Consider the following 24,913-nt stretch of genomic DNA (forward strand, 5'->3'; position numbering starts at 1 on the left):
CTAAAGGGCTCCTGCCCACCACTGCAAGCAAGCGGAGAGTTTGTTGTAAGATACGCTAATGCCACCACAACCGGCCGTCAAAACTGGCCGGAGGTATCTGATGGGCGACAAAGGCGAGGAAGATGGGGCGGCCCCTCAGCCGTGAGGGCCGGGGCGGTGGCAGCCGCGGGTGGGCACGACCGCCCAGCGGGGCGGGGCGGCGGCGGCACCGCCCCCGGGCCCTCCCCCGGGCCGGCCCCCGCACCGCCGCTCCCCGCCGCAGGCTCCGTCGGGCCGGACTGGCGGAGCAGCCCCGAAGTTTGCGGGGCAGCCGGCGCGGGGCCATGTGGCTGCTGTGGCTGCTGCTGGGCTCGGCGGGTGAGTGCGGGCGGGGGCGGCGCCCCGGGGCGCTGCCCGGGAGCGAGGGGGCGGCTCCGCTCGGCGGGGGAGGGCGCCGGGGCCTCCCCGCTACCCCCGCCTCCCCGCGCGGCTCGTGGCGGGCCGGGGGCGCCGCCGGCCGCCCCTCCCCGGGCTGCTCTCGCCGCTCTCCCCTCCCCTCCCCGGGCGGGCCGGGCCGGGATGCCCACGGCGGGGGCGCGGCGTGTGCGTCTCGGCCCCTCCGCCCCTCGGGGCGTGCTCGGGCTGGTCCCGACCCCAGCGGGGGTGAGCGGGGCCGGCGTGGGGCGAGGCGCGTGGAGCGGACGGCGGCGCCGGGCCGGCGTTGGGGTCGGACGCCCTTGGGCCGAACCGGGCGTCGAAGTCGCCGCCGGGCCGAAGGGGCCGCGGCTCCGCTGGTGCATCCCGGGGCGGGCCCCCTTCTCCTTTGCGAGGCCGCCTCGGGGCGAGGGAGGCCCTGGCGGGTGCGGGCGACCCTCCGCCGGTGGGCCCGCGGCGGAATGTGGCCAAGTGAAGCGCTCGGGTCCTGCCTGGCTTTGCTTGGGGTGCGGAAAGGGGATTTCATACTTCTTATTAATATTCGTCTATATAGAAACGCTTTCTCCCCGCCATGGTCGGCATATGCCTGTCAAAATCGGCGAGTTGATGATGTTTTGTGCAGCTTTGCTGCAGGTGTGAATTATTTCTGCCACATGATCTTAGCGGGCGCTTTTCCAGACGGTGTAAGTAGCCTGGCTGCATGCTGCTGTGTCTGTTTCCGAATCACGCCTTGGCGATGAAGTGATGACACACAGTGTGTAAAACTCAGATTATCAAACTGAAATTATTTTCTTTTCTTCTCTTTTAAGAGTGTTTGTTGTCATGAAGAACTCGTAAGTTTCACGGCTTCCATGGTAAAATTCGAGTTTGGGGTAGATGGGTAAGAAGGAGGAGAAGAGTTACAGGACTTGCGCTATTTTGAAATTGCACAACTGCAAACTTTGACTGTGACATACATAAAGCTTATGGAGGTTTAGGTGTCTTTGCAAAACTGTTTCTGCTGTTCCTTTTTTGGGAAGCTTCAGATGAAGCTCAGGTTTGTTTATCTGGATTGTGTTGCCTTCTTCTTTATTAATTTCCATTTTACTGCTGCCAAAATTTCATCTAATTATTCTCACCAAGTTATGTGTTGAATATATTTGCTTGTAATACCACCCTTAGATTAACACGGAGGGTTCCCATCTACAAGATACTGATCTTTACATCTGAAGGTTTCCCAGCCACCCACACCCCATGTTCCTGCTCCACCTTGGCTTGGGGGCAGTGACCAAGAACTGTTTCTTGTGTGGAAGTTGGTACTTCAGCTTTTTGACTGCTGACTGCCATTCTTGCACAACATTCTTGCAGTTACTTAACCAGAGGCTCTGGCTTACTTTGGGGCAGGTTCAAAGAAATTTCTGAAACTTTTTTTTTCATGTGTTCTGTTTTTCTTTTGAAAAATAAAGTAGGGGGTCTTCAGGGATTTGTTTTTTAGATGTTGCTTCCTCTGTATATTTTGGCACCCTTGCAAGCTTCCCACAGGGAGCATAAGTTTGTCTCTGCCTGGCTTTCACTTTGTTTTGAATTTTACTTCTGGTAACTCCTGAAAGTACTTCTTTTCCTATTGAATCTTTTTTTGGGTACAGATGGGAAACCTTGAAACCCTAGGGATGAATTTCAGTTAACAGAAGATAAACAGCATGTAGTCTCCCTGTCTAAACAGTTGTTCTGCTAGCATGCAGAAGTAAGCAACTGTTGACTCTCATTGGCAGTGAATATTTGCAAGGCAAAGTTGATCTTTTATTTGTATCTTTATTCATAATATTGTAGTTGTATCAAATAGTGTTTTTCATCCTGAAGGAGCTTGTCAGCATGGGAAAGGTTTTATGTTGTTGTGATACTTGAATGTGAACTGACACCAGGCTGGTTTAATTTCAATTGGTAACTAACTGGTAATTGATCAGAAAGAGACTATTGATCTGAAGTTTTAGCCTCTGTTTCCTGTGCTGGAGCTTCCTGATTACCTTGCTTTCCTTTTCTAGTCCCCACCTCATTTCAAGTCTCATCAAGCTCTTGGGCAGCGCACACACCATGCACACCCAGTTTCTTTCATCTCTCGTGCTCTTGCCAGTATAAGCAGGTCAGGCTCAGCTCCGATCCCCTCCTGCTGCCCTGTACATGTCATAGTGTGACCCAGTTTCCAGCACTTTACTTTGGCTCAGTGTCAGCCCAGGAGTTCCTGGATGTAGGTTAGGTCCTGCAAGGATTCCTGTTTCCAGCTCAGACTGTAACAACATTATCGGGTTAAGTTAATATAGAAGAAGGTCTGTTAGTTAGAAAACAGACATCTATGTTTATCTTCTTCTACTGCTTGTATGGAGTAATGCAAGCTGATCTGCACACAGTTACAGTGAGTTTTGGAAAGGATTGTTTCAGAGAATTGCAAGTACACTATAGCTGAAAAACCAATAAAATGTAAACAGTCCCTAAGAGAAAAATGAGTTCTGTAATCCTGACTGCCACTGTACTGTGTATTCAAGACAAAATTTTTATTCAAAGAAACCTAAATCTACTGAATATGTTTTGAACATAGATTTATATATTTTTTTCTTCAACCCATATATCATCCATTAAGGAGAGAAATGATGGCAGGAGTCACAAACTCTCAGGTAAATTAACTGCTTTTAAAAGTATGGTTACAAAGTGAGCAGGAAAGGGACATTTTTTTTTCTGACAATTACAGACCTTCCTGTTTGAGATGAAGTAGGTTTTAAAATGTTAATCTTCAACTGACTGGAGAATCAAAATGCAATGCACGGCTGGAATTTCTGAGTATCATCCCCAGGTGTCACAGTTCAGTATAAGGGCTTTTCTGATGCATAAGTCAAATACATAATGTAGATATTATGCCTCTTACAATACACTCAACTTACTCTGTATTAATGGGAGGCTTCTGTGTCTTATTCCCTCCAGTCTTTTGGTCTAATATTGTTAGAATCAGGACCCCATTCCACAGACAGCATAAACATGAAGGGCCACATGTGCTTTCATTGCATTTTGCAACTTCACCTCAAAAGCTTGGAAAAAACCAGAATATCCCTAAAATCAAGCAGGGATAGGAGCTATTTGAAGAGTCATGTTACCACATCAGTCTGCATTGTGTAATATCTGCTAGCTTAAAACTTCCACTTGGTGTTAAGGAAATAGCCATTATTTCCTTACATGGGTCTTCATTTGTACTGACATTCAGGGAAATTACTAATAGTGGAAATTCTTTGCTGAAAACCTTATGTACGGTGTGGCAGGAGTGATGGCACTGCTGAGTAGTGGTCTCTACTGTTGGATAAGCAGAGAGAGAGGAAAACCACTCTTTACTTGGAGACTCGTGTCTGTATTGTGTATTCAGTAGGTCTGTTCTGTGTTTTTCAGGCAGTCCTCTTAAAAACTCTTAGACTGAGTCTACTGCTTCATAACCAGTGTTCCTCTCTCTTGGTACGTAAGCCAGCTGTGGGCATGGGTAGCACATCAGTGTGGGAGAGGTGGACAAGGATTCCTGTAGTTGGCAAGTCAGGAATCTTCCAACTTGGGACAGTAATAAATCACAAGCGCTGGATATTTGCTGAAGATGTAAGTGTGCCAGTGGTCATGATGAGAGCAGTCAGGAAGTACTCACTTTATGCAAAGCTCCACAGCCATGCTGAGGAGAATGTGGGATTTCTTGCAGGAGCCAATGCCCACAGACAAGTTGTCTTGAATCAGTTTCTGGTTATTTGTTTGATTTGTTATTGACGTTTGATGTTTGAGGCTGTTGTCAGACTTTACTCTTGCAAGTCCATTTTTTTTTGCAGGGACTAAAATAAGCAGACAGTAATTTGGGGGGGGATGTGTCCTTGGCTAGATTTAAACAGGTTTCTGTTGCTTGCTGAATGTGGGGAGTTACAAGGCTCAGGAGCTTCCATCCATCCTATCTCACTTGGGATAATTGCTGCAAGTAGTCTGCAGCTGCCCAGTGGAGAGGGTGGAAGCATGACTGCAATGTTGCAGTCACATGTTGTGATAGGAAGTGGAGATTGTTATAAAGAATATAGGTAGTAAAAATGCACCTTTTGTACAAATGTGAAATAAATTGTTACAGCATGCAGTCAGTCTGTAGTGCCTGATACACTGAGAGCAGCAAGCTCCCTACCTCTTTAGAGGAAAAAGTTTCCTGTAGATACTATAATATTTTTATTGTGACAACAGGAACCTGCATCCTGCTTTCATTTGTGTGCTGATTATCTACTGGGTGAGGAATAAAATGGCTCCCTTTGCTGTAAATCTGGTAGACTTTAACAGGGATATGTTGATTTGTTAGGTAGCAGTGATGAATTGAGCTGAGATTCAAGCATCTGTGTTTCAGGGCAGTGTGGGAAGGCCTAATTAAAAATTAATTTGTCACCTGGTAAAAGAATTTGTTTTGGTTTTGTTTTATTTATGTTTTTTAAATTTTAATTTATTTTTCCAAACAGGTTCTTTTTGCCAGAGTAGTGTCTGTCATATATCCTGTTCTGTGGTTACTTTCTCTGTCTGTGTGAGCAGAAATGCAGTAATGGAGTAGGCCTGAAAAATCTGTAGCATGAGATCTGCTGTGATGGTAGCAGGGCTCTCCATCTCAGTGTCTTGTCTGTTGTGGAAGCTGATGAGTTTTATGAATTGCTAGAAAGCCTTCTAGGCTGTTCAGCCTTCTAGGCTGCTGCAGACTGGAGCTGTGGATATTCTACCTTTGGTACAAGGCACTCTGTGATAACTATTTCAACTGGCATTTTCAGGATCTGAATTTGAAAACAGTTTCATGATGAGCTGGCAGGTTTTGAGGATGACGAAGGAGAAAGATCTTGGATCTCAGTAGTAGGGTTTTGGTGTTTTTGTCTTTTAAGTATTAAAACATAACTCTTCTGCTCTGGCAGGATCCCATAATGCTAAGATGCAGAATGGAATATTTCAAGTGAAAACAGTTTTTATGGTGTTATTATAAGGTAGCTCTCAAGTGAAACACTGCATGACAGACTGCCCTTTGCCTGCAATGTAAATAGATCATGGCTGGAGGTAATTGTATAGTCATCCATTAGGATAATCAGTTCATCATACATTTACTGACTGCTATAGAATTTTTGAGGAGGACCTCATATATATTAGAAAACCCAAAAAAACCCAATGACAAAGACTGAAAACTAAACAAATAGCTTGAGAAAAACAAGCAAACAAAAAACCTTGGCAGATAGCATTTATCTAAATTAGTTATCTCTAATAGTGAAACTTCCATTTTATATGCTTAATGGAGTTTTGCATATGCGTGGACTGAATGTGTGTCCAGATACTTGCCTGTTTCATGTGCAGAGTCTTGTAAGCTGCAGTAACTTGATCAGCTGTTTAGTTTCTTTCATGCAGCCTCTTGTGCTAGTGAAACTGTCAGACTAAAAGGCATTTTAGGCCGATCTCACCTTGCATGCAGTGTTGTCTATCAGGACAGAAAAATCCTTTTAGGGGAGAAGGTGGTGTAATGGTAGCTGGCTTGGTGTGTGTGTGTGTTTTAATTTGCACGTGGGAAGTGCTGAGGCAGTGAGATTTCTAAATGGAGCCATTGGTCTCTTTGCTTGTTCTTGTTCTCAGCTGCTTATGCAGATACCCACTTACCCACTTCTTGGTTGCAAAAGAACTTGTGGAATCACATACTTTAGTTTCAGCTTATAGAAATATGTATTCTTTGGAAGTTTGAGAGAAGTAATAGGTAGCTCCTGTTTGTGTGAGAAATGTGTGAGAAGGAAGGACTGGGGAATCATGTGGGTGGATAATCAAAAAGGCCCAGATGAACAAAATGAAAATGGAAGCAATTTGGGGGGGATGGGGTAGCTGCTGATAACTTATTCCTCTGTGTTCCTCCAGCCATGGGCTGGACAGCTGTGAACTTGCCACAATTAAAACATATCAAGCAAAGCTACTCTTTGTCAATGTGTAAATGGTTGAGTAAGTTGCTCTGTCACAGTGTGCCACATGTCACAGTGAACAGAGAGCTGGGGTAATGAATGGAAGGTGATGTGGCTGTGAAACTGCTAAAATGTGGGATTATTTAGGATTGGCAGCTAGTGATCTCCAAGGTCCTGATACTATGTCCTCTTAGCCAAAAGATATGTGTTTTAAAATGGCTTTAGTGTCTCTCAAGCAGCCTCTGAGGCTTAATTTATTAAAGATTGGGAAGTGTGTAAGTTGAATATCGTTGAAGTATGCTGTTGTGTTATGAAATAGCTTGTTTCAATAGGGGCAAAAATACAATTTTTCAGGTTTTAGTGCTATTTTTGTTCTTTAGTAGGGATTCTGATTAGTTTTTTCCTTTTAAATTAAAGGAGAAATCCCTAAGTGCCTCGCCTTGCTATGGATCTCTGGTGTTGTGTTGTTATCTTTCATCTGCTTAGACAGATTCCAGATGGCTCCTAGGGAATGTGATGGAGGAGATTCCTGGTTGAAGGTTCTCTTACTTGAAAATTTTAGATGGAAACCAGTTACAATAGATGAGGTAGCCTATGTTGGTCTATTTTGAAACTGTTGCATTTGTTGGATGAAGAGTTTGATTTTAAGTAGCATTTGCCTCTGAGGATTTATCTCCATTTTTGATAAAATGCAATAATGTTACTGCAGCAAGTAGGTTATGGTTCCATTAAAAATTAGGATGTGAATTCTGGCTACTGAGTGTCACTTTGTGCTCAGATTCCTTCATTCCTTGGAGTAATTTCTCTTGCTTTATGTATTTTGGATGAATTTATCACTTCAATTGTTAATGAGTCAGATGATGCTTACAGCTCCTGACAGAACACCATTGCCAGCCATACGTATCTGTGTCAACTGAAGACTTGTAGTCTTCTGGGCAAAGCTGTTCAGGGTCTTAGTGCTGCAGGATCTGCTCCAGGTTGTGTTACTGATCAGCAGGATGACTTTGGGCGAGATAGAATTCTTTCATCACTGTACTCCCTTCCCTTTTATCTGTTTAAACTTTTTTTTTTGGACACCAGCTCTCCTTCCAACTTTCTCTGATGCTGTTAGTGCTACCCTAGTTTTAACCAAGAGCTCTATGCCACAAATATCAGGCATGTCTTTTTACAGTTCAAAATATTGCTTTTTGCCTTTAAGAAATGTGCTGCCTTGCCTCGTATGGATTTGATATGAAGTAAGTAGATTTTTCATGATATGATGATTTTTAGTCAAGTATTCCTGTTTTCTTCTTTCTTTTTGTTGTTGTTAGCATAAAGACATTAAGATTCCTCAAACACAGGAGCGTTAGGTTTTCAAAGATGTGAAACATGATAGAGACACACTAATTGATATACTTGTGAAAACCCATGTACTTGTCACGTTGCACTTTCTCTCCCTTTTGTAAGGCAGGTCAGGAGTTGGCAACTTGAAGTACTGTTGCTTGTCCAGGGTGCTCTGCACAGGTAACCCGTGGCTCAGCACTGTGCTGAACTCGCTGATAGCGGCTGCTTCGCAGGGAATGCGGTCGTTGCTCACACACGTGGCTGCAGAAGGCAATACTTGAGCTTGCAGGGTTGAGTTTCGAGGCTGTTAACTCAGTCTCAGGACTGGTGTTCTGCTGCTGCTCTCCTGATGCAAGAATAAGTTACGTTAAGGGCCATTAAATGTTTCTGCTGCTCTTTGTATAAGGTTAGCTAAAATTCTGCAGCTAAAGATAGCCATTGTTTCTCAGATTGTGAATCTCTTTCTTGTCAGATTCAAACTCCTTTCTTTTTCTTTCTTTGCCTTCACCCTTGTTCTCTTGTTCTGAAGCTGCATGCTGATGACTAGTCTTTACATGCTTCTTTTCATAGATGATTTGTGTCACTTCCTTCTTCCTCTCAGTATCCCTTTTTTTTTTTTTTTCCCTTTGTTCCTTATGACCTCACCAGGTTGTACCCATTGATGCATGGAGCTAGCCATGGACTTCCTCATCGTGCCTCCATACTTAAAAAGAAAGATGCTGTTATGTATACTTATTATATCTTTTCCAAACCTGCAGTTAGGAATTGTTATTTTTCCCTTGCCTCTACCCTGCTGCAAGTGCTCTGCTTCACTCTGCCACTGGTGCTGTGCTTGTTTTTCTTCTCCCTGTCCTCCCTATCCACTGCTTAGCTGTGCTGTGTGCTAAGGCCCAGCTTTAGGCTGTGTGGGACTTCACTGCTGCTGAGTTCGGAAGGTGGAGTTTAGTAAGAGCAGACTACTTGGGACTTGGTCTTGCTCAGTTTCTGGTACAGTTTGTAAGTGAATTGTGCATCTTAAGCAAATGCTCTGTTACTCAGGGATCATTTACAAAGGACAGATAATATTTACTTGACACAGTGCAAGGTGTGATGCATAAATGGCTAAATAGTTAGTGAATGCATTGTTAAATATATGCAGTCATAGAGTAGTTACGGTGTTAAATACATAGAGTTGCTTCACCTGCCAATGCACATCACACCTTCATGAATACATAAATTGGTAGAGTCAGCATGTGTGGCCTTCAAAGGAAACATATTGCAGTCAATGAGTTTCAAGGGCTAAATAAGTCCTCTAACTTGTTAGCCAGCCTCATGCCAGTGGCATGAGTTGCTCTTGTGGCTGGGCCCAAAACTGTCAAGTCTTAAAATCTGGGTGGAACTGCACACTCCTAAACTGAATGCATGGTTAACTGGAACCTGGAGTGCATGGTTTTTGTCTTGAGGAGAATGGCTGTCCTCCAGAAGAGTTTGGGGCTCTGATGCTGATCTTGGATGGGGGATCTTGGAGATGCCAAATTAAATCTTCCATGATCTGATCAATAGTAAAAAACGTGTCTTCTCAAGGCCTTGGCATCATGTGAAATCTGAACATCTGTGCTTGTTTGGCTAACTGGAAAGGCGCAGTACAGATGCTGAGATCAAGATCTACTGAGTCTGGCAGAAAGCAGACTGCACTTGTGAAATCCTGGAGTTTGGAAGAACTTACTGCTCAATCACTTTTAAAAGACAAAATCTTTTAAACTAAGTAGGCATAATTCAGAATTAGCTAATGAGGAACCACAGTGTTTGTGGTGATTGCTGTCTTTCAAACTCAAAAAAGGCTTCTTTTTCCTTTCAGCAAGTTTTTGAAAGGTGAAAAGAAGGTGGAGAGGGAGGAAACAATCTACATGGCTGAATTTCAGTATTTGATTGTGAGTGAAATGAATGGAGTTACAGGTAGAATTGTAAAAAAAAACCTCAAAACACTGCGAACTTTTAAATGAAGAGATCATTCATTTTACTGTGTAACCATGGTTCTAGATGTTAAACTTGCCCTCTATTGAATTGAGTCCTGTTGGAATTCTCATTTACTTCTCTAACAAGTGTTTGGTAGCCCTTTCTTAAAAGGTGAGATCTACCTATGCTTTTTAGGCATTTTCAATCTTGTGAATATACTGGCTTTGAATATCAGCAAGTGTGAAGGTAAGAAAAAAGTGAATCCCTGTGATATTTCAGCTTACAAGTCCTTAATCAAACCACAAGCATTTGTCCTTTTGCAGTCAGATGGAGGACTTCCCTCTGTTATCTGCAAGCAGTATTTAAATTTCAAGAACCTATTCTTTTTATCTCCTGTGAAAATGGAGCTACCATGTGCAGTGTACAAATCAGGAATGTACTTCTGTCCAAAGATCAAAGTGGTCTGCCTAGAACATTAACAGAGCACCTGAAAGATAAAAAGGACGTTGATAGTAGAGTTCCTTGGAATATTTACAAACAGTACAAGTTGGCAGTACCAGTTGTACCCTGAAAATCTTCCATGAGGAATGTCAGCTTCTAAATTGTAAGTTTGAAGTAGAGTGTTGTCAGATTTTTTTTCCCTATAGGGATTGCTGACATCATCACATTTTTTGAAACGTTTTTCATTGCAACCTTTCTTTTCAAAAAAAAGAGTCCAGAACAGTTTCAGTGACCTTATTATTACTTGAATTATATGTCCATTAAGGTTAAGAGCACAATAGCCATTTTTCTTCTTCAGGTTTTCATAAAATGAGAAACAAAATGTTTTGCAGTGTAATTTCCTATTTGCACTGCAATTTCAAGTGATTGAAATGCCTGCCCTTTTCAATAACTGAGGTATTAGACATTTCATGGAATACTCCTGATTCAGAGGTCCTGGATGTAGGCTCTTTTGAGGTAGCATGTAAAAGTGTGCATCTCTTAGTTACATCAACAGAGTCCCCCCAAAAGTGGTGGGTACTCAATGACATTGGTTTGCACAGCTGTACCTTTTCATCAGTCTCACTTCTTTCCATATAGCAGAGAAAGCATTTACCATTCCTATGCAAAATTGTGCATGTTAGTTACAGAGAAAAGGCCCAGTGTCTCTTCCTGCTGCAGCTTTGATAACTTTCAGGCTTTCAAAGTTAAAGGCTCTTTACTTATTAATGACTTCTACATGAGATAGATTTCTGTGTCTAATCAGATTGAATATCCTTAAAATTTCTAATGGGATCCTTGAAAATCTGCCAATAGACTATATAGGTTTTCTGATGAATTGTTTTAATTGAGCTCTGCCTTGCTATTTGGTTAACAGTCTTCAGGGTAGCCTCAGGCTGCTTACTTTCCAATTTCCTTGTGTTATCTGTAGATAAATGTCCACCTCATTGGAGCTTAATGGCCAATTAGCTGAGTCAAATAAAATCTGAAAACACAAGAAACAGTGCTGATCATTGGCAGGATATTTGTGTCCTAACTGAGGTTGAATCCAGAGTTGCTGACCTGCTGACTGCCGCTGCTCCTTGTGAGTAGCCTCATGGGGAAACTGTGTTCAGCCTGTAAAGCACAATTTAGCTAATTTTTCCCTGCAGTGTTGGTGCTTTATTTATTTTCTCATCAGTAGTTGAAAAATTAGGCAGATCACTAATGTGAGCAAACTTTCCAGTTGAAAAAGCAATCGGTGTAACTTCCTTTGGGCCTGTATCTGTAAGGCCTGTTAGATCCTGTTAAAATTAAGCCTACATAGAATCATAGACTCATCAAGGTTGGGAAAGCCTTCCGAGATCGAGTCCAGCCTTTGACCAAACACCACCATGTCAACTAAACTGTAGCACCAAGTGTTGTGTCCAGTCACTTCTTGAATACTTCCAGGGGTAGTGACTCCGCCATCTCCCTGGGCAATCCATTCCAGTGCTCACCCTTTCAGTGAAAAAACTCTTCCTGATGTCCAGCATGAACCTCCCCTGATGCAGCTTGAGGCTATGTCCTCTTGTCCTGTCACTGGTTGCCTGGGAGAAGAGGCCAACCCCCACCTGGCTGCAACCTCCTTCCAGGCAGTTGGAGAGAGTGATAAGGTCTCTCCAAGCCTCCTTTTCTCCAGGCTGAACAACACCAACTCCCTCAGGACCCATCACTTTACCTTGTTGAGCCTCAAACACATCGATCCAGCCTGTCCAGCAGATCAACACTCCTGCCCAACTTAGCACTGTCTACAAACTGGCTGAGAAGAGCCGTGATCCTCTCATTCAGGTCATTGATAATGGTATTAAGCAGGACTGTCCCCAGCACTGAGCCCTGGGGAACACCACTTGTGAGCAGCCACCAGCTGGATGTATGTCCATTCCCCGTGGGCCTGACTATTCAGCCCGTTTTCAACCCAGTGAAGAGTGCATGATTTAGACTTCTAAAATATCTGGTGGCTATCTCCATTTTGGAAAGGAAGCATGTCTGATATGGGATGTCTCAAAGGAGCAGTGACATTGAGGAAATGGAACGGTCTTTGCACCTTTGCCAGTCTGGCCCTTGAAGGTGGAATAAGTTGGGTGTTTGCAAACACAAGCCTTCCATGCTACTTGGCACATTCCTGTAAGAAAACTAACCTTGGCTAAGATTTAGTTACTGTTCAGTGTTGTTTGCTTCAGTTTAGAAGGGCTATTTAGAAGGACTATAGAAGTTGGCTTGTTGTGTTGGAAAAAATGTGTTACTGAAATGCTGTAGGTTTTGGTTAGCGAACAGTTTGAGTGAGCTCAACTGTCAAAATTAAACCTTAGGCATAAGCAGCTGTACCAAGAGCTAGTCTTTGCATGTTTCCAGGGCAGAGTAATTTTTGGATACTTTGGAACCTACAGATTCATAATCTTGGGTCCTGCCCTTCACAACAGCCCCATGTGGTACTGCAGGCTTGGTAAAAAGTGGCTAGAAAGATGCCCTGTGGAAAAGGGCCTGGGGCTGCTGGTGGGCAGCAGCTGAACATGAGCCAGCAGTGCTCAAAGGGCCAAGAAGGCCAATGGCATCCTGGCCTGAGTCAGGAATAGTGTGGCCAGCATGACCAGAGCAACAATTGTCCCCCTATACTTGGCAGAGGTGAGGCCACACCTTGAATCCTGTGTTCAGTTTTGGGCCCCTCGCTGCAAGAAAGACATTGAGGTAGTGGAATGAGCCCAGAGTAGGGCATCGGAGCTGGTGAAGGGTCTGGAGCACAAGTCTTGTGAGGAACAGCTGAAAGAGCTGGGATTGTTTAACCTGCAGAAAAGGAGGCTCGTGGGGGAATCTTGTTGCTCTCTACAACACCCTGAAAGAAGGTTGTAGTGAGGTGAAGTAGTCAGGGTAACAAGAAATTGGACAGGAGGAAATGGCTTCAAGTTACACCAGGGCAGGTTTAGATTGGGAATAAAGACAAATTTCTTCACTGAAAGGGTGATCAATTATTGGAACAGATTGCCCAGCAAAGTGGTGAAATCACAATCTCTGGAAGTGTTCAAAAAACTTGTAGCTGTGGTCCTTAGAGATATGGTGTAGTAGTGGACTTGTCAGTGCTGGGTTAATGTTTGGACTCAGAGATCATTGAGGCCTTTTCCCTCCTTAATAATTATATGATACATAGATGGGCTTTAATATTAATAGTTTGCATTTTTTATGGTACTTCTTAAAAAACAGTTTATGTATTTGGCAAACAGCTGATCAGTATGTATCTTCAGGTACCCATCTTCTCAGCATCCAAGCAGAGTAGAAACATAAATTATGGATGCTGGAAGTATTCCCATGGGATAGGAGAGCATTAGTAGTCATTAACAGATAAGGGAAACTGAAGCCAAGGAAAGCAGAATAATATGATCATGTAAGACATCTGTGGCCGGATTGAACCCTATCTCCGGTTGTCTCAAATTGCACACAGAAAGCTGCCCTTTCCTGAAAGGCATCCTGTCTGCAAGGCTGGACTATGTTGCAGGTACTGACATTAATCTTCCTCCTCCTGAAGCTTATGTCACCAACATTCCTGTTGGAGAGCTGACTAGGAGGCAGCACACTCGCATGTAACCATTGTGGTGTTTGAAGGGGCATCGTGGTGTTTCATGCCGGTTGGATGACATATGGCTGCTAATTTGTAAAGCTGCATCTGCGTCTGCCTCAGCTCTGGCAGCTGCTGTTGAGAGTGAAAGCTCTAGGAATGTGGGAGACTTACCTTTAAGTGCATGTAGACAATAGCCTGTCTGCTTTATAAGTTTGATGAAAAATTGTGAAGGGGCAGGATAGATAATAATGTGCAGTGAATGGTCATATCCTCCTTTGTCTGTTTGGTTTTTAATGGTATAAATAGATAACGGCATCAGTTGGGAAGCTCAGGTGTGAAGTATGGTAGGAGTAGAGCAAGTTCTCTTTCCTAGATTAGTTTTATGTGTTAGTGATAGGAAATATTCCTGTGTGGCATTACTGACAGCCGTGAGTAGCTGGCAAGAGTGTTTTAAATCCAAGACTGAATTCTTGGCTTTCTTCTGATTTTTCTAGTTGAATATATTTGCATTGGCAAAAAAAGTTGGCTGACTTAAAGACATTTTAAGCACAGACTTAAAGTATCTTGAAATAGTAGGGCTTGAATACCTTCTTTGCTTTCTCAAGGGCAAATTCTGCCACTGAACATGTGTTGTAGATCACATTTTAAAGTGGTTTTTCCCTGGCTCCAATTTTGCTGCCTTTTACTTTGAGCAGCCTTTTTCTCCCCACCTCTGAAAAGGTAGTAGGATGTGGTTACTGAAATTATTGAATTCTGTACATGGTGCATTCACTGTGCCTCTCTGAAGCAGGAATATGTTACACGTGGGTAGAGTGGAACACAAATCAAGGTGATGTGTGATCATGTGCAAACAGAACTAAGATAACATGTCAGAGATAACAGTGATCCTTGGCAAGGCATAATGTCGCAGAATTGTTTGCTGTCTGCCTTGCTTTGTGCTGTCTACAAAATGGTGATAACACCTCAGTTTCTTTAGTTTCATAAATGCTGGTAAGTGCTCAGTTCCCCAAAGTAGTGTCATCAATAATTCATTATCACTTAATTGCTGGAGCTGATTTCCGATGATTTGCTAAGTAAGACACTAGGAAGCAGTAGTTTCCCCTGTCAGTTCCAGTGCTCTGCTTTTGCCAATGTTTTATGGGGTTGTTGTGCACTTGCTTTTCCCTTCTCCTCCAGGAATGCTTTGCCCTCGAACCACAAAAAAACTGGAGTAGCTTACAAAAAGAGTGGGGGAAACATCCTAACATCAGATGAGGTGGTGGATTTCTTTTTGCATCTGCAAAGCAGCAAGTCCAGGAGAGGCCAAACTGCAGACAGGCTGAACTTGTAGGACTCAGCCCTGCGTGTGTGACACATTGTCACTGTTTGTCACTTCTGCTTCTTTTCTTTGTTCAAATAGGCTGTTTGAGACTGCTCTTTTCCTCTTGCTGGTGCTCAAAGTGCTTACAGGTCTGCTGCTTTTGTCTGATGCTGTTGTCTATAAGCTTCTGTGAGAAGTCTCTTTCAGTTGTCCCTTTTATATCACTACTTTGAATCACATGTGAGTTATTTCTGATCATTTTTCATCATAATAAGAATATGTAGTTTTGGAGTGGATAACAGTTGGATATGTTTTGCTTTTTTATGTGAGAAGTCATATCATCATACTTTCAATAGTATCATCAGAGGTGAGGATTTGGAATTGTGCAGGTTCTCCTTCCAATGTTTCTGATAGCAAGAAAGTGCCACCAGTTTCCTAGGGTGGAATATGGCAGATTTCTTTTCTGCATGCTAAAGAGGGGAACTTTAAAATAGATGTCCTTGAAAATATGTGGTGCTTATTTTTATTAGCACAGGGTAGTCTCTGTTCTATGTAAGATATGAGCTAAAATACAAATGAGGAAGCAGGGCAGTATCACGCTCTCATAGGTAGAAATGAGAGGTGGGGAAGGAGTATCCATTTATCTATATAGCTAATCCCCTAGGACACTGCAAGCATGTTTCATCTGCTGTCCTGGATGAAGGTCCAAAGATAAATAGCTATAACTGGACTTTAGTCATAGTGTTTTCTGATCACTTTCTTAAAATTGGGACACTGCCTTACCTTGCAGAAATGGAACTGTTTAACACTTGTGCAGGGTTTGGCAATGCCAAATGTTTTTAAAGACTGTACTACATCCTAAAAACCAGCACACAGTCTGTTGGAGCATGTCTTTCATCTGAGACTGGTTTGCCAAGGCGGCATTAAGGGGAGATACAGTTTGTTTTTTTGGGGTGGGTTTTTGTTTTTTTTTGGATAAACATACATAGCTTCCAGATTGATTCAGTTCTATCTTAAGCACACATCAAGAATGATTTTGTTACTATTTCTATACATTCTTGAGAATTTGCGTCACAATTCTTTAAAAGAACCTACATGGATTTGTTTCAGTGCATTAACTTTTTCCTTTCAACTGCTGTGGGTGTAAAGATGAATTGACAACTCACTTCTTGGTGATCACAGAATATCCTTATTTGGAAGGAACCCACAAGGATCATCAAGTCCAAATCTTGGCCCTGCACAGGACATCCCAAGAATCACACCATGTACCTGAGAGCATGGTCCAAATGCTTCTTGAACTCTGTCAGGCTTGGGGCTGTGACTAGTTCTCTGGGTAGCCTGTTCCAGTGCCTGATCACCCTTTGTTGGTTTTGTTTCAGTGTGTTCTGATGTCTTTAAACTTCATTAAAGGGACTGGAGTGGAAAGAATGTCAATCAGCTGCTTTGTGGGATTCCTTAAAGACCTACTACATTCTCTCTTCAGTTTTCAGTTACCAAGCTTCCTTTAAAAAGTGTTGGTTTCAAAATGAAATTTAAAATGATGAAATTTCATTAACACTAAAAAGTTAATCTCTTCAGCCTGCTGCACTTTATTCTGTCTGTAGTCACTCTTGCCTCTCTTCAGGGAAAAAGGAGGATACAAAAGATGCTGCTACTTTTAGTAAATAGTTTTTCACGAAGGAGTTGTCAAACTGAGAGTTTTGACTTGAATATGTTGCAGCTAGGATGTTTTGCACAGCAATGCACCTGCATTTTGCACAGCAGTGTACCTACATTAAGTTCCTAAATCTGCTCTTCCATGTATTAAAAAGAGTATTTATTGTTGACCTTTCTAGGCAGCAAATTGAGAAAGGGCAAAGGGTATTTTTTAAGTCTGAGTACAATGGCTTAAAACTTTACTTTCTACAAACAAAAGTAATCCTTGATTCTGTGCTTTACTCGAGTGAGATTTTAACAGCTTCAGTGGAGCAGCTCTTATATAAAGGTGCAACAGAAAGAAGAATTAAGACTTGGGCAGATCTATGGGGAAGGAGTAATTGGTTTCCAGTTTTCAGTAGCACAATGAATTTTGTGCTTTTGGTTGGGGAATACATGGGGGAAGGAAACTTTTGCTGTCCTACATTTAAAGTTTTACTGTGGTTTTGATCTTGCCATTCAAATTTTTTTAGTGCTAAGTAAGTGATCACAAAGCATCTCTGTTAGAATGTGCTTCTTGTTGCCAAGGTGCTTCTGAAACACAGAAGCTATGTGGGCATACTGGAAAAGTTGTGCCACCATCCGTCTCTGGCAGTCTCTGTGATCAACAGTCTGCTGTGTCTGTGTGTGATGAAGAATGTCAGTAGGGTTATCTGCAATACACTGAAAAATTCATAATGGCCACTCAAATGATGACAATGATGAAACTGCAAAGTTACCTTGTGCTAGCAGTCTCTGTGAGAATGTATTCCTGCCTTTGGGATGAAGCTTCCAGACTGCTGAAGGATACTCTGTACCATTTCTGATCTTATGAATGGACTTGGTGATCAGGTAAGGCAAAAGGAAGCAAGAATTTTCATCCTCATCTTAAGGATGTCTGTGTTTGGGGTGCTTTATCATTGGTCATTTTCACATGACTCTCTTTTGAGTTCACACATGGAATGAACAGCTGTTGTTTGGTGGTGGTAACACTTCAGTTAAGTTTGTTTGTGCAGTTGTCAGCTGTAATGCAGTCAAGATTTAGCGTATTACTTTTAGATTTATTTCTTGGAAAATCTGGACAAAACACAGCTATAGTTCAAGGAGCTAATAGATAATATAAAGTGCTTCTGGTTCATCCACGTCATCTGCTTTGTGTATGAAACATAAGAATATGATCTAGGGCACTTACAGCTTGAACTAAGTTTCTTGGTCCTGGGTGAATTTTAGCACTACATTGTATTTTCAGTGTCAGTTTTTCCTTTAGACTTTTCAGATTGTTCACAGAATATGGGTCACTGTACATGGTCAAAAGTAATACTATTTTTGTGTTAACCTCCTGAATCAGAAATATCCATATACAAAACTTGTAGTGAAGGAACAAATGCATAAATACTTCCTTTCTATGTTATGGACTATATTGTGAATGAATATGTGAAAATTAATTGTATAGGAGATGAGGAAGATGAGAAAGACTATAGTAATCACATTCAGCTTTCCTTGAATGATTAAAAATGAAGTTAAATTAATTCTATTTATTAATTGAGCTTCACACCTTTTTTCTTGTCCAAAGGGACTAACCTTTGAACTAAAGAGAAGCACTGTTGCTTAGGTAGAAAGCAGACACAATTCAAGTGCTTTCAATATAACAGACAGCTATACAGTTAATTTTTCCTGCAGCCACTCCAGTTGCATGGCTGTTAACAGTTAAATTATGAATGAGGTATTCTGAAGGAAGCCTCTCCTGACTGTCAGCTATCCTCTTTTGTTTGGGCTGGTCACCAGGGTCACAGGGGTCTCATTCCACATGAAGCAGTGTGAGATGCAGACAGCCTTTGTTCCAGACTTGAACAGAATGCGACTGAGTTGTCGATGTCATTCATAAAACTCGGTTCTTCTAGGTCTGGAATGCAAGGAGTTCATGTTCTGTTACAATGAATGATGAGCATCCTCGTCCATACTGATGAACGAAGGCCTGTCTGGAATGATCCGGGCTGTGAGGCGCTTGCTTGGGGGTCTCTGGAAGCAGAGCAGCCTGATGTCTTGTATAACGTATGAGGTCACAGGTTAGCCAGTGATATCACCAGTCTCATGAGGTTGCTTATCCTGTGTCCTAGACAGTATGGCTTATTGTCTTTTTGTGTTCTGTAATGTCTCCTGCTAATAGGATGGCACAGCTGTCCTGTTAAATTCAGCATTAGTGATAATAACAATGAAAGCATGGGTTTTTTTTTGGAAGCATCGTGAATGATAGTGACATTTTTTTGTTTGTAATAAAAAGAATATTAAAAGTGGTCCCAAGTTCATGGTCTTTATGATACAAGCCCAGGATTTGTCTTCTTGGCCAAATATTTTTTCTTTGTGAGAGTGATTATTTTGCTAAAGTACTCATCTCCACATACTTCAGTAACTTGCCAGTATTGGGAAATAAAACTGAAGGGAAAATTTAGGGAAGATAATTGTGATAAGTGAAAGCCCCCTCCTACTTGTCTTGTGGGAGGAAAATCTTTGCTCTCTTTAATCTTTTTTTTTTCCATTTGCTTTGCATCTTGTCTGATGCAAAGTATGTGAAACCTTTCTGGAGTGTTTAACTAATTTTCCAAAGTTGTAGCAGGGTCTGTTACCTCAGAGCTTTGTACCTCACCTGTGAGGCCTGTTTTTCTGATGCTAATGGAGTAGCTTCAGAGAATAGGCAAAGCCTCAGTGTATGGATGGTTGCAGTTTACTGGGCTTTCCAGTTGAGAATGTGGGAGCTGTGACTGCTTCAACAGAAGATCTGAACAGAATGTGTCACCTTGACTTTCAAGAAAATTACTGCAGTAAAAATGAGTCTGTGAAGAATCTCAGGTGCCTTTTTAAGAACTTTGTTGCTCCCAAGTGTCTTCAATTCAGGTTTCCCCAGGAGAAAAGTGAGTTTTGAATATTCAGCAAGATTCCTGTTCTTTTAAATAGGGACCTATCTTTTTAAAGAGAGGGTATGTGTGACAGGGCTCTGGTGCTGAAAGTCTGACAATCTTAGTAAGTCTGGAGTAAGTCTCTTTAGGTAATTGGTTAGAAAATCTAACCCCAAATGAGCAGAAGCAAGTAAGGACTCTGAGTGGGTTGAGACATTGTTCTGCCAAGGAAGAATCAGAGTTGTCATAACAGCAATGATGCACTGACACGCTGCCTCGTGGAAATGCAAAGGCTGGAGGCTGCTTTGCTTTTGTTGCTTCTGTTGCACACTTTGTTAAGTAGCAGAAACCTTGGCTAGTGTCTGTAAGCGTTACACTGGGTGGTCTCTCTGATGGCAGTGGCTGTCAGTCTAGCACTGTTTATTACCTACCAAAGTAGGTAATTTTAAGTTCTTAAAAATACCTATTATGTACACTGTCTTCTGAACTTCTTCTAGTGTGTGAGAAGGACAGAAAGGAAGGTGCAAATGTGTATGTGAAGTGTAGTGGAGAGCCACAATTAGAGCTAGCCAGCTGCTGATTTCTTGGGGCTGTGAAAGAAAATTGAACATTGTTGTTACAGAAAAAATACGTTCAGGTTGTCCTTGTATTCCAAAGATGTCTCCTGCTGCTTGTTTTGTCTTACCAAGATTTGATAGCTGCTTGGCAGAAGTCTTGGCATGGCTTGGCACTAGCAATTCTCTGCTCATCAACTTGAAAAAAATGACTGCTGAAACTCAGAGACGCACAGTTTTGAGCTGCACTGTTGTTGTCATTACCAAGTCAATACAGTTTGATTTTTCTTATTTCTTTGTTTCCAGGGATTTGGGGGAAAACCAGAAAAGCTTTCATAAAGTGTGGTATCTTTCTTTTAATTCTTGTTAATTAAATAGTCTCTAGCAGTAAAAACATGATGTGAGACCCACTGTACTAAATTTACACCCTGCAATTTTCAAACATTAGTTGCTACTAAATTGGCAGAGTGACTGGAACCAAATATACCTGCTTTGCAATTATATCTGCTGGGTTGGTATTTATGGGAATAGCCAACTGGGCCAACAAGAGTAAAAACTGAAATTAACCCTTAATGGCAGTATGCTGAAACTGCTGTTTCATTACTGTGTTCAGCTAGGTGCTGAAGAACCTCTGTTCTCGCCAGCCTCAGGTGCCACTGCAGTGATAATGCTTATTTTCCAAGAAGCTTGAAAAAAAGATTTGCAAATTTATGAACTTCATGCATCCTAAGTTCCAGTTTGGATTTGTGTGAAAACAAATGTATCCTGCCTTGGAACCAAGTGGTATGCACATTGAGAATCAAAAATCTATTACTGAGTATGTAGAATCCACATCTTTTGTCTACGCATTTTGAGTTCTCTGAGATACTAAGAGTTTCATTTTGTTGAAAATTTTCATGAGGTTCTTGAGATCTTGTCGATTTCTTCTGATCCCAGTCTGTGCAGCTCTGCAGGTGATTCCCCAGCTCATGGGTTTGCTCCGCAGCCCTCACAGCATTTGCTGGTTTGGTGCGCTCTGTCTGGACATGTCTTCGCCCCAGCTTCTACAGAAAATACACTTTGTAGCATACATAGATATCATGGGTGCCAGAAGGAATGTAGGGCTTTCTGTTTGTTTAGCCAGGAAAGTGATGTGTGGAGTTACAGCATGGGGTTTTAGAGATCTCCTGAATTTTGATTTGGCTCAGTGGAGAAGAATACCTGATGCAAAAAATGCTGAATGAAATCTTAGAAGGCAAGAATGGTTTTGTAGTTAACCGGAAACGTATTCATTTTTGTTAGCTGGGTTTGTCCCCAGGATTGACTCATCTGAATGAAACACATCCGGATTTGGAAGCTGCAAGAGGGCTCAAGTGAGACACCCAAAATATTTGGATTAGGGGCTGAAGTATGTAAATGCTTAATCTTTCTTAACTAGAGTGTACTGGGAAGCTTCTTTCTGAGAATTTTTGTCTCATGTGCACTTTGAGTACAGTGGATAACATACTTTTTTCTTTTGAGACCAGGATAGGTATCTAAAAAGCAGGTGCTACTTTTTTTTTTTCCTTTTTTTTTTCCTTTTTTTTTCCTTTTTTTTTTCTTTTCTTTTTTTTTTTTTTTCCTGAGAAACTTTTCAGAGAATTTTAGGAAATAAAGGAAACAACTGTCAGGAAGCAAAAAGTGGGAAAAGGAAGAAAGTTAGTATACCACAGAGACAGAATCTTGGTCTTTTTGTTTTGTGGCCCTTTCCAGAGACACTGTCTACAGTTGCATCCACTGCTCCCGGGGAAAGTTCATTTTTCTCACGCACTCATGAAAAGCTTCTCTGCTTTTTGCTGAATCTTCCTCTGTCTACCTTCGTTCCAGTATTCTTCACTCTTTGCTGTGCTGTTAAATGCAGCAAGTGTTGAAAAAGCCAAAATGCAAGATTACCTATATTACAGTCAACCCCTGATTTTACTGCCAGCTTGAAAGCAGTTTGGAGTGTGTGGTGTCTGGAATGGTATCTTGCTGTGGCAGTATTTGCTGGAAAGAATCAGCCACCAGTGCATTTCAGGAAGATTGCACAGCCCCACTGTGCACCCCGTGTTAATGTCCTGTTGTGTGGAGGCACTCTGTATATTCCTCTACAGGGGAACAACATCATTGCTCTTGGCTGTGGCTTCTGGTACAATGAGTAAGTGAAAGAGATAAGGTGAAACTAAACTCCAGTGAAAAGAATGAGCCCCTCACTTCAATATAATCCCTGCCATATATCTGCCTAACAGCATGTTTCCTATTGACAAAATGCAAATGACATTTATTTTTCTGGTTTTGATTTGCTTACAGAAAGCAGCAGCAGTCTAATCCGTGCAGCAAACACTGAGTAACTTTATCTTCTGTATAAATTTTTATTATTGCTGTATAAAGCACATCAAAGAGCCCAGTTTGAATGGGAGAAAATCACACTTTAAGTAAGTGGTTATAAAAGCTGTTATTTTTCACTTGAAGTGATTATCTTCTAGGTTTCTGGTAGTGATTATGGGAAATTTCCAACTTCAAATAAATAACCATGACTCGTATCCATCTGTCATTCCTGAGCCCCATCTTCTGCCCCCACTTAACTGTCTTTGAGGCTTACCTAGTGGAGGGCATGTGACCAAAGCTACAGGAAAAAGCAAATACACAGTATTCTAGAAAAAGAAACCTCTCAACTCTGAAGGAATGGCAAAATCTCTTCAAATAGACCTAGGCCGTGACTTTTGAAGAGGCTTGTGTCCTGTGGTTAATTAGACCAGTATGTTAGCACGGGTCTCCAAAATACTGTGAGAGTGGTGAGAGCTCCTGGACAGTCTGAAGGGTGTTGCTGTGGCTGCCCCATGGCGTGTTGTGTTGTCATTTATATGTTAGATCAAAATCAGCTGATTATAACCCAGCCTGCTGATACTCTGAACTCAAGGCTCTCTTTCAGCTTGTTTTGTTGAAATTGTTTTTTCTAACAGGGTACAGTTCTGCATTATGCAGCTGGTGAGGAATGAGTTGCCTTTCTCCTTAAAGATTCAGGGATGTTCTAAGTTCACTTTGCATCATGTTTTGTCACCCAATTCACATGGTCTTTATGTATGCCCTCTTAGATTTGCATGTATTTGAAGAGGTTACCATCTATTTCCAGGTGATGCTTCTGTTTCGGAATACTATCCCATCTTCACTGTCTGTGTACTGTCACTACCACCTAGTACAGTCACCTCCCTTTTCTTAAACCGTTGCCTTTCCTTGACTCTGATTGTCTTCTGGTAATTCTTCTCCTAATTTTAACTGTTGATTCAATGTATTTAGAAAAAAAATTCTTGTTCCTCTTCCAGATTTTTTAGGAGCCTTAGGAGAGAGGTTTCTGGTCTCCTGGTTTTCTTTTCTTAGGGCAAGACTTCAAAGCAGGAGCTGAGTTGCCTTCCTAGGGTAGAGATGTCTGCAGATCTGTCTCTTGTCTAGATTAAAATCATGGTTATCTGTCATCAATCTCCTCACACTTGAAAATTAGCTCAGTGTTGTTGAGTGAAAGGTTATGAGTTATTTCTTTATTGTTAAGGAGATTGTTGATGTTTTGTTTTGTTGCTCTGTCCTGCATCCCGGCCTTCCTTGGACTTCCTCTGTGGAGCCTCACACCCAGCTGTCTCTTCCAGGCTCTTTTTTAGGTGTGACCTTTTCATGTAGTCTCAGAGCCCAAGTTCTCCCCTCATTACCAGTACCACAGCTTACCTTCTCCTCCTGATGTGCTGTCAGATCCTAAATGCAAACTCTCCAGATGGAAAAGTCCCTCTGCCATCTCCATCATCAGGAAGATAATCATTATCACAATTTCATCTTGGTTTGCTTTCTCCACTGTTGTTACACAGTGAGTTTGCTTTCAGAGCCCTGTGCTTTTTGTCTCTAGCACACCTTTGAAATCGTCACTTGCCAGTGCTGAGGGCTACACTTAGAGCAAGTACTGGCTGTGCAGCTGCAGTGAGAGCTGCAGGTTGTGTCCTGCGTGAGAGAAATGTTGGGAGCCCCAGACAAGGAGGGGGCTGTGACCTGGTGCTGACCCTTTGCACAGCAAAGGGCACAGGGACCTGTGGCACTGGCCAGGTGACCGGACACTGGCACATAGCAGGAGCCAAGGACTCAGGTGTAAAAGGTATAAAAGCCCAGGGATTCCATTGTTCAGGCTCCCTCTCCAGAGGCACCAGATCAAGCTGGTTTTGTGTTATGCATCATGATTAAATGACTTAAAGGAACCAGAGATTTGGGACTCTACAATGGGAAACCAGGGTTAATCGGGTAAGGAAACCTTGTCTGACTGTGTGAGTGTGGGGTGTGCAGGGAGTCAAGTAGGGCACCCATCAGGTCACTGTAGCTACCCACTGTGTAGGGGCTTCAGTCCCAGCAGTGAAAGTGTCTGGTCGTAGGAGTGTGACTGCCAGAGTGACTCCTGGGTAGTCAGACAGGAAAGTTTCTGTAGCACCAGGAAGACGTCAGTATGAGAAACCAGCCTTCACCATTTACGTGTTTGCTGGGGCACAGAGTGGCATGTCTGGTTCTGACATGCAGCTTTCCTTACTGGGGAAGACTTGGATATGCAGCTACCAGGAAGAAGTTAGTGTTCTTCAAAACTTTGCTGCTTAAAGAAGCAATCGTGGCATAGTTGTTAAAGACAAACAACTATTATGAGACTAAGTGGTGTCTGTTGCAGTTGAAAATGGCAGAAGTATTTGCTTTAGGTGACCTGACCTAGCCTGAGAAAGGCTACAGTCCTTGTTGTGTTCTCAATCTGGTGGGGGCATGTATGTTCCTTTCTCTCTCTTCTGTGATGGCATAAGCTCTTGAAACTT

The 24,913-nt window shown here is 42.3% G+C and overlaps 1 protein-coding gene across 4 annotated transcripts in view; it reads left to right on the plus strand.

Annotated features, from left to right (window-relative positions):
- Nucleotides 1-292: 292 nt before the first annotated feature.
- Nucleotides 293-24,913, plus strand: part of LDLRAD3 (low density lipoprotein receptor class A domain containing 3) — a 107,452-nt gene continuing 82,831 nt past the window's right edge. For 2 of the 4 annotated variants that reach the window (XM_069017120.1, XM_069017121.1), the window contains exon 1: nt 293-357. In XM_069017120.1, the coding sequence (XP_068873221.1) occupies nt 324-357 (34 nt within the window). In that variant the 5' untranslated portion in view covers nt 293-323. Of the gene's footprint in view, nt 358-856; nt 921-1,010; nt 1,098-24,913 lie in introns of those variants that run through there. The other 2 variants (XM_069017122.1, XM_069017123.1) reach the window with 2 other exon arrangements.

This window comes from Aphelocoma coerulescens, chromosome 5 (assembly GCF_041296385.1).
Source record: "Aphelocoma coerulescens isolate FSJ_1873_10779 chromosome 5, UR_Acoe_1.0, whole genome shotgun sequence".
Classification (NCBI taxonomy): Eukaryota; Metazoa; Chordata; class Aves; order Passeriformes; family Corvidae; genus Aphelocoma; species Aphelocoma coerulescens.